At 59.3% G+C, this 12,464-nt stretch overlaps 1 protein-coding gene across 1 annotated transcript; it reads left to right on the top strand.

Annotated features, from left to right (window-relative positions):
- The first annotated feature begins 2,965 nt into the window (after positions 1 to 2,965).
- On the top strand, positions 2,966 to 12,058 carry Map1s (microtubule associated protein 1S). Its single transcript, XM_057752667.1, has 7 exons — positions 2,966 to 3,098; positions 5,611 to 5,715; positions 6,349 to 6,431; positions 6,648 to 6,788; positions 6,991 to 9,100; positions 10,275 to 10,498; positions 10,867 to 12,058. The coding sequence occupies exons 1-7, from the start codon at positions 2,975 to 2,977 to the stop codon at positions 11,020 to 11,022; spliced, it is 2,943 nt and encodes a 980-aa protein (XP_057608650.1). The 5' UTR covers positions 2,966 to 2,974; the 3' UTR covers positions 11,023 to 12,058.
- The last annotated feature ends 406 nt before the right edge of the window (positions 12,059 to 12,464 follow it).

The following is a 12,464-nucleotide window of genomic DNA, read 5'->3' as shown; positions in this document are numbered from 1 at the left end:
GCTCAATAGGGGTGGGAGATGGAGGCGGGAAGACTGTAAGATCCACGGAGGTGGTTGGTGCGTGGCTCGGGTAGAGTGGCAGCCTAGGATCCCACAGAGGGGCTGGGGGCGTGGCTCGGGGGTGGAGCAGCCTACAGTCACAGAAGCCGGCCTGTGGCTACGGTCCTGTGGAGGCTGAGACCTGTCCGCAGCCGAGGAGAGGGACGTCTGGCTGAACTAGTTGGGAGTGTTGCAGACAGAATGCCTGCCCTGAGGGCTCACAGTTTCCTCCATCTCACACACACACACACACACACACACACCATTCCCACGAGGACAAGACGGCTAACCCGTCAGCTGCCTGGATCTACATGTGGACCTAGTATTTTGGGATTGACCAGTGATTCTTCTCCCGAGGAGCCTAGCACCCCCACTCCTAAACTTGGGGATAGAGAAGCTCAAGGACACGAAGTCCTTGTTTTAATTTTTTCTTTTTGTGAGCACTAGCAATGGCCACACTGTGCAAATGGCAGAGAGTAGGAAGAGTAGTGGATACACAACTCTGAGCACCAGCCCCATGCCTATGGGCCCGCAGCACGGCTGCTAGTGGGAGGGGCAGCTGGCTAGCGCCCTGGGCGACTGAGGAGGCTGAGCTGCCATACAACTCAGCCGAGGGGGCCAGTCTGGTCACCAGGAGTGGACTCTGCTGGCAGGGGTGGAAACAGAATCTAAGGTGCTGGGGATGGAGCAGGGAGTTCTGAGGCCCCAGTCAAGGCCTTGAAACATAGCTCCATCCTGTGCTGCGGGTGTGGGTGCGTTTGCTCAAGACAAGTGCCCAGGAGGCATGCCTACACTCCAGTTCTGCCCCAGGCCATCAGGCCTGCTGTCCCCAAACTTCCAGGCACAGATACCCTGCCAGTTACCAGGGAGGCCAGGAAGGACACGGTTTTGTTTTGGGGATTTTTTTTTTTTTTTTTTTTGCAAAGCAGTTGACCTCAGAGCCTTTCCCCCATTTGACTCATGGTGCAGGTGTACTGTGCCCTCAGAGGTCAGACTGTAATATCAGCACTCACTTCAGGTGTGACCGTGCAGGGCTGTCTTGCCAAAGCCGGGAGCAGAGCCTGAGGCAGGAGAATTGACAGCTTGAGGCTGCTGTGGAGTACAGAGGGAGATGGGGGGAAAAAGAGAACAGAGGCTGCTAAGGCAGCTGGGAGGGTGCAGACTTCAGCTCCTGGGTTCAAATCCCAACAGGCTGGTGGAGCAGGGAAACACTAAACAAACAGAATGGGCTGTTGTTGATCCATTTGCTTAGTGTCTCCTGCACGGGGACAGAACCAGACAGCAAGAAGCTTCTGGGCTTCAGCAGGCCTCCAGCTCTGTTTTTCGGTGGGATTTTCTCTGTAGTCCAGGCTGACCATAAGCTCACAGAAATCCTCCTGCCTCTGCCCCATGTGTGGGGATTAAAGGAGCCAACATGCTCATCTCTTTTTGGGCATGCACCCATGACGGCCAGAAGGGGGCGTTAGATCCCTTGGGGCGGGAGTCCAGGCAGTTGGGAGCTGTAACGTGGGTGGTTTTAAAGGATTAGCCTGGCTGGCCTGGGTCTCTTTGTACTCCTGATTGACTCTGAACTCCCTATGTAGCCCAGGCTGGCCGTGGGCTGGCCTCAGACTCTCCTAATGAGTCAAACCCGGCTCTGCACTTGATCTCAGCTGTCAAGCCCAGTTCTGTTTCTGTTATAACAGGAAGTGACAGGCCCCAGGTTTCGCCACAGGCTGGCCAGCTGCGGGGGGGAGTCAGGATTCGGGAAGGATACTAGCACCAAAAAGGCAGGGAAGTTGGTATCCAGGAGTCTCAGACCCTGGCAGGAGGCCATGGCTGTTGCTACACACTGAGCAAGGAGGAAGTTTGCTTGGAACATCCCTGACAGGCCGCAGTCAGCAGTGGGCCGATCTTGCTGCCTGGCCTTTGTCCGCATCAGCCCTCGTTTGCCTTTTCCTTAGGTTTTTGTTGTTGTTGTTGTTCTGAAGACCTGTGTGTCCTGGAACTCACTCTGTAGACCAGGCTGGCCTCGAACTCACAGAGATCCTCCTGCCTCTGCCTCCCCAGTGCTGGGATTAAAGGCACAACTATGTTTTTCTTTTTCTTTTTGATGCAGGGTCTGATGTAGCCCATATTTGCTAGGTAGCTGAGGCTGACTGTAAACTTCTGATCCCCCTGCCTCAGCCTTCTTGGGAATGCCCAAGCACCTTGTCTTAGTTGTTTACTCCAGAAACGGGGGTTCCCTTTGGGAGGGAGCCAGTGGGCCATTCCTGGGATGAATAGCCGTTCAGATATTTAACATGAAATGGCAATAAAAGATATAAGATCGAGGTGCCAATGTTCCCCAAGGTCTGGATGGGAGTCAAGCCTCCATCAGGCTATAACCCAAGTGAGCCCCAAGCTTTTGTATTGGCTGTCTGTATTGACTGTCTGCTGTCCCAGTGTGCGGGAAGCAGTGGAGGCAGGAGGATTATCAGCTAGAGGTCGGTTGAGAGACAAACTTACTTGGAGTCAGATGGGCGCCAACACTTACCAGGCCTGCTGATTTCACCCCTCCAAAATGTCCTTTCTTCTAAAAAGATAGGAACAGTGCTCACCTAACCTAAAGACCTCCCATGACACGTGTCTCACTTGGTCCCGGCCCACCACACACACCTCGCAAACTCCTACACATCCCTCAAAGCCCTCTGTCGGAATGCTACCTTAGGAAGCCCGCAGCACCCACCGGGCCCCGGTAACAACGGTTCGAGTGAATGATGACATTTTGGCAGGGATGCCGGCGCCTTCGCACTCGGCTGTCTCAGCGACCTAAAGTCGGCCGAGGCCTGGAGGGCGTCAACAGGCTGGAGAGGAGGGGGCGCTTCCGGCCGGGGTCTCCGGCGCTTCCGGTACGCTCCTAGAAGGGGCGTGGCCAGCGGGGCTGGGGCGCTCAGAGCGTCGGGGCGGCGCGAAGATGGCGGCGGTGATGGCGGCGCCCGAGGCTGTGGCGGCGCCGAGCTCGCTGCTGCTGCTGGTGGTGGGCGGCGAGTGCGGCTGCCCGGGGCTGCTGGCCCACATCCTGGAGGAGCTGGAACGAGGTGGGGCCGCGGGGACCGGGGCCGGGGGCGCGGCGGCGGGGCGGGGCGTCCGGGTGGGGCTGGGGGTTCCGGCGGGCCAGGGTCCGGGTGGGGCGCAGCGACCCCGGACGCAACGTTCCGGGCGGCGGGGTCCTCGCGTGCCAGGCGGCCCCTGGGCCCCTCGTGGCGGCGCGGGTCGCTGGGTCTGGGTGGGGGCGCGGCGGCCTGGGCCCCGTGTGGGGCAGGGCAGGTGGGGCGTCGGGTTCCGGGAGTACAGGGTTCCGGGGGCGGCCTGGGGCCCCGGTGGGCGCCGCATCCCCGGCTCCGGGGTTCGGCGGGGTGCGGCCTTCCTCTTCTGACCCCGCCCGTCGCCGGACTCGCACGTTTCCCCGCGGTGCCCCGGGACCTGCTTTCCCCCGCTGCTAATTGGCGCGTGGGTGGCGCGGCCGCCCCGGGGGAGCTTGGCACGAGGGGAACTGACTCAGGTGCACCTGTCACACTGGGACACGGGCGGGGCTGCATCGCCTGCAACGGAGCAGCGAGTGCGATGCACGTGCCGGTCACCCATGCACTCCGGAGCTGAGGCCGGAGGAGCGCTGAAGTTCCAGCCAGCCTGGGCTACAAGACCGCTTTCTCGAAAACAAGTGCTGGGGTTCAGTAGAGTCGTTGCCTGGCATGCTCGATCCAGCTCATCCTCAGCGCCCTTCTCTGGTCATCTCAGCGCTTCTAAAATGCAGGCGGGAGAAGGGGTTTATCCTCGGCTAGAATCATCATAAGGAATTAGCGCCCATCCGGCAGTGGTGGCACACGCCTTTAATTACTTGAGAGACAGAGGCAGGCAGATCTCTGTGAATTCGAACCTGTTCTACACAGCGAGTTCCAGGACAGTCAGGGCTACACAGAGAAGCCCTGTCTCGAAAAACAAAATAAAGACCCCCCCAAAACCAAAATCCCCAGAAGAACATAGAATGCCCATCTGAATGTGTGATCTGGAGTGTTCCTAAGTGTGACAGCTCACCACAGGCCGGCCTGGCAAGGGATAACGGCCAGGGTATTGGTCCTCAACCTGTGGGTCTCAACCCCTTTGGGGGTTGAATGACCCTTTCGTAGGGATCACAGATCAGATGTTTACAATTCATAACAGCAGCAAAACCATAACTGTTAAGTAACGAGATAATTTTATGGTTGGGGTTCACCACAGCATGTATTGGAGGGTCGCAGCGTTAGGAAGGTTGAGAACCACGGGCTTAGAGTAAACCTGTTGTAGAGTCTGAAGGGAGGGGTCACAGTGATGGACCCTGCACATTGGGGAGGGTGGAAGAGCATAGGAGGGAACAGGCCAGGTGAGCCAGGTATGTGCAGCCCTTGTCACAGTCCTTGGATTCAGGCAGGAGAATTGTGAGTTCCAAGCCATCTTGTGTTCGTGGGAGACTGCTGCCCCAAATGCAGTGACTGAGTAGGCCAGGTGCTGGGGGCCCGAGACCCCCATCAAAGCTGGGCTTGGCTGTTGGGGAGTCTACCTTCAGGTGTTGCTGTTGTTTCTGCTGCATTTGTTTAACTCCATGAAGCTGTGATTCTTTGCCTGTCTAAAACACCTGAGGGTCTAATCAAGAGCTGCGTGAGCAATAGCGAGACAGGAGTAAGAAGAGGCGGGGCTCTCAGGTAGAGAGTATGAATAGAAGGTAAGATCACAGAAGTAAGAAAAGGAGAAAGCCCAGAGGCAGAAGGTGGACGGGATAATTTAACAAAAGCAGGCTAGAAACAAGCCAAGCTATGGCTCTGTGTGTTTTATTTGGGAGCTGGGTGGCAGAACCCCCCAAAAGCCAAAAGACTAAAACATCACACTACACTTGGCAGTATACGCCTGTAATCCCAGCTGTGGAGGGGTGCAGGGTAGTGCTGGCACTCAGCCTGAAGACTCCATGAGGGCCGGGCGGTGGTGGCGCACGCCTTTAATCCCAGCACTTTAATCCCAGGAGGCAGAGGCAGGCGGATCTCTGTGCATTCGAGGCCAGCCTGGTCTACAAGAGCTAATTCCAGGACAGGAACCAAAAAGCTACGGAGAAATCCTGTCTCGAAAAATCAAAAAAAAAAAAAAAAATCCGTGAGGGCCCTCCTGAACATGCGATGCAGGGAAGATGGCGTCCTGTGCCGACCTCTGGCCTCTACATGCACGTGCGCACACGCATGGTACACCTATGCGCATAGATGTTCACACAGAACCCCCAGCCTTCAGGATCCTAGCAGGAAAGCAGGCATCGAGAGCGGGTGGCCCCTAGACCTCAGGCCTGCCCGAGTCCCTCGACTCTGCTCGCCCATGATCCGAGCTGTGGGAGCCGGGACAGGTTAATGGGTGCTGCCCCTGAGTGCCGTGTGTTGCTGTGGGAGCCAGGGCAGGTTGACGGGTGCTGCCCCTGAGCGCCATCGGTTGCTGTGGGAGTTGGGGCAGGTTGACGGGTGCAGCTGAGCGCATGTGTTGCTGTGGGAGCCGGGGCAGGTTGACGGGTGCAGCTGAGCGCATGTGTTGCTGCAGGTGTCCGCTCCTGGGAGGATGTGGACCCCGCTGTCTGCAGTCTGGATGAGCAGCTCAAGGCCTTCGTGTCCCGGCACTCGGCCACCTTCTCCAGCATTGTCAAAGGTGACCTGTCCCACTTTACCCCTCACGGGGTGTCACGCTGCCTCGCCTTCAGGACAGCAGGGTGCAGTGACTCTAGGGAGGGACCCTACAGGGCGCTCGCAGTCAATACAGAAGCAGGATGGGGTGCAGGTAGACTTCCCAGGGGATCCCAAGGTGTCCAGAGCAGCCACTGGCCACTCTGTGTATTGCTTATAGCTATAGCTTAGCGCCTGGCGGGGGTGGGGGGGTGGGGGGGTTTGAGTCACCACCCACAGCTTCCTGAGAGGACGGAAGTGTCCATCTGATTGTCCCTGTGAGTCACGGAGACTTCCTGATCCCTGGTGGGGTGGAGAAAGAGCTGGAGATGCCATACGTGTGCGACCCACTGTGTCCTCTGGAAGCCCCTCTGGGCAGGCAGCCTCGCGGGGGCAGGACTGAAGCTCCTCTGCCCGCCTTGGAGGTGCTGTGCAGCCTCCTGCTAGGGTGACCAGCCCAGCCCCGATGCTGCTGCTCGTCCCCGTTGTCCCTGCTTCATGCCCCAGGCACCCTTGGTTTCCAAATGCCCTCATCTGCACAGAGCTGTATTGGGGGCTTCAGGATTTGGCATCAGGCCAGCCTGATCCTGAGTCAGGGCCTGGACCTGTCATCCCACAGGCCAGCGGAGCCTGCACCACCGTGGGGAGACCCTGGAGACTCTGGTGCTGCTGAACCCTTCAGACAAATCCCTGTGCGATGAGGTAGGAGGGCTCGGGACAGGAGAGCTGGAGTCTAGCTGGAGGCGTTGGGGAGCACGGTGGGGAGGAACCTTGCCTTGAAAAAAGGCTGCCTAAAGCAGTCTCTCCCCGGAGGAGCCGAGCATGCATGCAAGGCAGGCCACATCACCTAGTGCGGGCAAGAGGCCCCTGGGGCCCAGCCTGGGCGCCGCTCACGAGGCCCTTCATCCTCACTCATAGCTCCGGAACCTCCTGATGGACCCGGCCCCTCACAAACTACTGGTGCTGGCAGGGCCCTGCCTGGAGGAGACCGGGGAGCTGCTGCTACAGACCGGGGGGTTCTCAGCCCAGCACTTCCTACAGGTGCTGGGGGACAAAGAGGTGAGCTGTTCTTCCCATCCCCCTCCACAAGGCTGCCCACCCACTGCATGGTGCGCTGAGTGTGTTTGGGGGGGTGTTCTCAGAATGGGGCTGTAGGCCAGGAGGGCAAGCCCCGTGAGCCTGCGGTGCCTAGTGGCAGGTTGGGGATAGGGGAGTGGTGCACAGGTCCTTGGGTCCTGATGGCCCTGTGCTGATTCCACAGGTTCAGGAGGCGCTAGCCTCAGCACCCACTGCCCCACCGGCCCTTACCGTGTCCTGTCCGACCTTTGGGGACTGGGCGCTACTGGGTCCCGCACCCGGACTGCGGCTGCGACTGAACCCTCCCGCGCGGCTGCCTGCCTCCGAGGGCCTGCGAGCCTTTCTGGAATATGTGGCCGAGTCCCTAGAGCCGCCATCGCCCTTTGAGCTGCTGGAGCCCCCAGCCGCGGGCGGCTTCCTGCGCCTGGCCCGGCCCTGCTGCTACGTGTTCCCGGGCGGCCTGGGCGACGCTGCGTTTTTTGCAGTCAACGGCTTCACTGTGCTGGTGAATGGCGGCTCCAACCCTAAGTCGAGCTTCTGGAAGCTGGTGCGCCATCTGGACCGCGTGGACGCTGTGCTAGTGACCCACGCGGGTGCCGACAGCCTGCCCGGCCTCAATAGCCTGCTGCGCCGCAAGTTGGCAGAGCGCGAGGCAGCCGCAGGGCCGCAGGGACAGCATGAGGAGAGACTGCGGCGCCTACTGTCGCCTGCCCTGGGTGTCGTGTTCCTGAATGCGCGCCAGGCAGCGTCTCGGTTGCGTGGGGGTGAGGATGAGGCGGTCTGTGCTCGGGGCCTGCTACGGAGCCTGGGTATCGCGCCCCTACCCCTGCAGCGTGGCCCGCAGCCCACGCGCCCCACCACCCTCTTCGAGAAGCTGGGCGTCGGCCGTCTTGAGCTCTTTGTGCTGCACCCGCCACCTGGGGACCCTGCGGCACCCGCCTGCGCTCTGCTGGTGTGGCAGCCTGCTGCGCCCAGTGACAAGGTGGTGCGTGTGCTATTTCCAGGCCACACACCGCCTGCACGCCTACTGGACGGGCTGCAGCGCCTGCAGCATCTGCCGTGCCTGCGCCGGCCAGTGGTCACTGCACGTGACTTGGATACACCAGCAAGGGCCGACAGCCAGGACAGCTTGGCCTCACGGGACAGCTCGCGCAAAGAGCCGGTCCGGAGCACCAGCACCGTCGCCAGCTCCACCGGCAGGAACACAGTGCGAAGGGAGTCTGCTCCACCCATGCGTGACCTAAAGAAGGACACAAAACCTGGGCCTGCACGGCCTACAGTCCGCGACGTGCGTCGCTCTGGGCCTGGTGTCACCAACATGAAGCCGCGCGTGTCACAGAACGGGCCTCGTGCCCCGGTTTCAGTAGGGCCCCCTTCCGCTCATGGACCTGAGTGCCCCGGAGCAGCTGGGAGCAGTGTGGAGCCTGAGCAGCCACCTGCCCCATCCCCGACCCTGTCCCCAGCTCGGTCCCCACAACCTACCGCACCTGGCAGTAGCCCTGAGCACCTGTCACTCAGCCCGCTGCGCCCTGAGCCCGCTCCAGATGCATCGCCCTCAGCCACTACACCCACGGCCACAACACCCACATTGACCACGCCCTCGTTGCCCGCGGAGTTGGGCTCACCGCACTCTACTGAGGTAGATGAGTCACTGTCTGTGTCCTTCGAGCAGGTGCTACCAGCAGGCGACTCGGGGCTTAGCCTTCCCCTGCGCCTTGCGCGCCGCTCCACATCTCCGCACGACGTGGACCTGTGCCTCGTTTCACCCTGTGAGTTTGCACACCGCAAACCGCCCCCTCCCACATCTCCAGGCAGCTCAGACAGCAGCGCCCATTCACAGGAGCGGCCACCTGAGACGCCGCCCACGTCGGTGAGTGAGTCACTGCCCACACTGTCTGACTCTGACCCCGTGCCTGTTGTGGACTCCGACGATGATGCAGGCGGCGAGAGTGCAGCCAGGGACCCGCTGCCCACTCCCCGTGTGCCACCACCGCTGCCCGATGCACCCGGCATCTGTATGGTGGATCCTGAGGCGCTGCCGTCCCGCTCCAGGCAGCCCCCCAACCCTGCCAATACCAGTCGCAGCCGCAAGGCCCCTGCAAGGCCCAGCTCCGCCTCTGCCGCCCCCAGAGCTGCACCCTTAGCCGCCAAGACCAAGGGCCCTACGGGGGACCGGGCCCGGCCCCTGAGCGCCCGCAGTGAGCCCGCAGACAAGCCAGGCCGTGTGCCCCTCACCAGGAAGCCCTCGGTCCCTAAGACCGCCCCCAAAGCCCCTGGCACGAGGATCTCCTCAGGTGAGTCTTCATTCCCGCCTTTGTGCTGTGGCTCCTGTTCCCGGCCTGTCGGCCTCCTGCCGCCTCCTCTTAGATCACCCAGAGACGGCTTCCTGGGTCTGTTGCTCCCTAGGAAGTTCAGCCCGACCCTGGGCGGGCACGGACTTTTCTGCTTGTCAGTATTTTGTCTAGTTTGTGTTTTGAGATGGCCACACGCTGGAACCTTCAGCCGACAGAGGCCTAGAGGCCCAGGGTGTCGGGAATGCTTAGCTTTTTTTTTTTTTTTTTTTGGTGTTTTGAGAGGTTTTTGTTGGGTGTGGTGGCCCAACCTTTAATCCCAGCACATTGGGAGGCAGAGACAGGCGGATCCTTGTGAATTTGAGGCCAGCCTGGGCTATGTAGTGAAAAAGACCCTGTCTCAGAGACAAACTGAGTGTTTTGAGCTGTAGCCCAGGCTGCCCTAGAACTGGAAACCATCCTCCTGCCTGGGTCTCGTGAGTGCTGATTTGAAAGTAGGTGCTCTTGTGCCTGTCCCCAGCTGACGGGGGCTGCTTTGGCACAGGTTACAGATGGGTCCTGAGGCCGGAGGCCGCACTGACAGGAAAGAAATTAAGTGACCAGGGGTACTTGATAGCTCTGTCTACCCATCAATCCCGCCTTGTGACCCCACTGGAGACAGGCCCACGCCCCAGGAAAGTGCACAGCTAACCGTGGCAGAGCCAGGCGGGGTGGTGTTCATAGGTTCTCAAGCCTCAGGGCCAGGCTCCGAAGGGCCCTGCAGTCCCTCTGCAGACCTCACTTCCATGCTGGATCCCCAGGATCCCCGTAGGTCAGTTCCCTAAGTCACAGCTCTCACTGGCTGTGCCAGTGCCAAGCAGGGCTTGATTTTGTCCTAGACTGCCATCACCTTGCTCCCTGCGACCCTGGAGCTGCGGGGTGTGTGTTCTGGGACCCTCAGGCCTGTTCTCCTGCTGCCCTAGGGGTGGGTGCGGGACTTTGCGGCTCAAGCACTTGCCACGTGACCAGTTTTGTGAACATTCTTAGTTCTCACACCCAAATCTCAGGCCGTGGGCTGAGCTTGCTCCCTGAGCACCCATCTCTGTATGGGTGTCTGTCCCCTGCTGGGAGGTGATAGCCATCTACCACAGGGTTGCCCTTCAGCCACGTGATGCCACCACCAACCTGTATCCCACAGGGCCCAGTAGCCGCCCTATGCCACCCACTGCTGGCTCCCCTGTCTACTTGGACCTGGCCTACCTGCCCGGGGGTGGCGCGGGCCACCTGGACCAGGACTTCTTCCTGCGGGTGCGTGCACTCTGCTATGTCATCAGTGGGCAGGGCCAGCGCCAGGAGGAGGGGCTGCGTGCTGTGTTGGACGCACTGTTGGCCGGCAAGCAGCAGTGGGACCTTGACCTGCAGGTGAGTAGACCCCGGGATTCAGATCTTTCTTCTGAGAGGTGGTCTCTGCTCAGCCTCAGGATCCCAGTGCAGAGGGGTGGGTGCTTCCCAAGTCTGTGGGGCCAGGACACCAAGGCGAGGGACTCTGGTTGAGAGCCACACCACTTGCTGAGCAGACGGCCAGGCACCCCGTGTGTGCAGTGTCAAATTTGGGCAGAGCTGCATCAGCGCAGAGGAGCCCATAGCAGGGGAGGTGGCATTGTCAGCCTGACTACAGCACTGCCTTGTCACAGTGGCGGGAGACTCTCACAGGGGGGTGCGGAGTGGCAGGCCAGCGGGGGCCATGTGACAGTACCTGGTTACAAAGAAGGACCTGCTCCACCCCACAGGTCACGCTGATCCCCACCTTCGACTCCGCGGTGATGCACAGGTGGTATGAGGAGACGCATGAGCAGCACCAGGCGCTGGGCATCAGGGTGCTGGGCAGTGGCAGCATGGTGTCCATGCAGGATGAGGCCTTCCCGGCGTGCAAGGTGGAGTTCTAGCTGGGGCCGCAGTGCACCCTGGGGCAGTGCACCCTGGGACCCAGGTTGCGGCTCTGTACTCCGCGCTGAACCCCGACACCGCATTCGAGTGAGCCACTGTGTGACACACCAGCTTCCATCCTAGAGCCACAGATGGGGAGGCAGTGCTGCTCTTACCAGCTGTTGAGCTGGCCACGGGGCAGGCACAACTACCCATGCTCTCCTTCCTAGCACTCAGGTTGCAGAGGCAGGAGGTTCATGTGGGTTCCAGGCTGTCCTGGTCTCACACAAGATAAAGCGGATGGGGAAGATTTTGTTCTTGAAGTCTTAGGGTTTCTTGTGCTTGGTAAACACCTCGGCTGTAAACACCTAGAGAGGTTTGCTGGAGGCAGGAAGGAGCCTGGAGGCCACGGAGGGTGCTGCTTACTGGCTTCTCCCACGCTTGTCAGCTGTTCTCTTATGCACCCAGGCCAGTCTGGAGGCACAGATTTTAGTTTATGTTCCCTCTTCTCAACGGCTCTCGCCACCACACTTGGAGAGAATCTAACAAGGAAAACAGACTGGGGTGTGCTCGGTAGTCCTCTGTCAGCTCAACACAAGCTGGAGTCACCTGAGAGGAGGGAGCCCCAGCTGGGAAAATGCCTCTGCTAGATCAGGCTGTGGGCTGCCTGGGGGCATTTTCCTAATTAGTGATTGATGGGGACAGCCGAGTCCACTAAGGATGGGACCACAACTGGACAGGTGGTCCTGGGTTCCGTAAGAAAGCAGACAGAGTTGCCGGGCGGTGGTGGCGCAGGCCTTTAATCCCAGCACTTGGGAGGCAGAGGCAGGCGGATCTCTGTGAGTTCGAGACCAGCCTGGTCTACAAGAGCTAGTTCCAGGACAGGCTCCAAAACCACAGAGAAACCCTGTCTCGAAAAACCAAAAAAAAAAAAAAGAAAGCAGACAGAGCAAGCCACCAGGAAGCAGTATCTTCCATGGCCTCTGCATCAACTCCTGCCTCCAAGTTTCTGTCCTCTGTGAGTTCCTGTGATAATGAACACCAAATAAACCCTTTCCCCCGTGCTTATGGTTATGGCATTTCTTTCTTTCTTTTTTAATTGATATTTATTGAGCTCTACATTTTTCTCGACTTCCCTCCCTGCCTCTCCCCTCCCCTTAAACCCTTCCCCAAGGTCCCCATGCTCCCAATTTACTCAGGAGATCTTGTCTTTTTCTACTTACCATGTAGATTAGATCTCTTAAGTCTCTCTTAGTGTCCACATTGTTGTCTTGGTTCTCTGGGATTGTGGTTTGTAGGCTGGCTTTCTTTGCTTTATGTTTAAAAACCACCCATGAGTGAGTACATGTGATAATTGTCTTTCTGTGTCTGGGTTACCTCACTCAAAATAATGTTTTCTAGCTCCATCCATTTTCCTGCAAAATTCAAGCTGTCGTTATTTTTTTCTGCTTTGGAGTACTCC

The sequence above is a fragment of the Chionomys nivalis genome, chromosome 20 (genome assembly GCF_950005125.1).
Source record: "Chionomys nivalis chromosome 20, mChiNiv1.1, whole genome shotgun sequence".
NCBI lineage: Eukaryota > Metazoa > Chordata > Mammalia > Rodentia > Cricetidae > Chionomys > Chionomys nivalis.
Note: the sequence above shows the minus strand (reverse complement) of the source record. Positions and strands in the feature narration are given on the sequence as shown.

What these genes read in the sequence shown, in the direction of transcription:
- Map1s (XM_057752667.1), top strand. Translation starts at nt 2,975, where the DNA reads ATGGCGGCGGTGATGGCGGCGCCCGAGGCTGTGGCGGCGCCGAGCTCG. An exon ending in TGGCACGAGGATCTCCTCAG is followed by an intron (nt 9,101 to 10,274) that starts GTGAGTCTTCAT and finishes TGTATCCCACAG; the next exon opens with GGCCCAGTAGCCGCCCTATG. An exon ending in AGTGGGACCTTGACCTGCAG is followed by an intron (nt 10,499 to 10,866) that starts GTGAGTAGACCC and finishes TCCACCCCACAG; the next exon opens with GTCACGCTGATCCCCACCTT.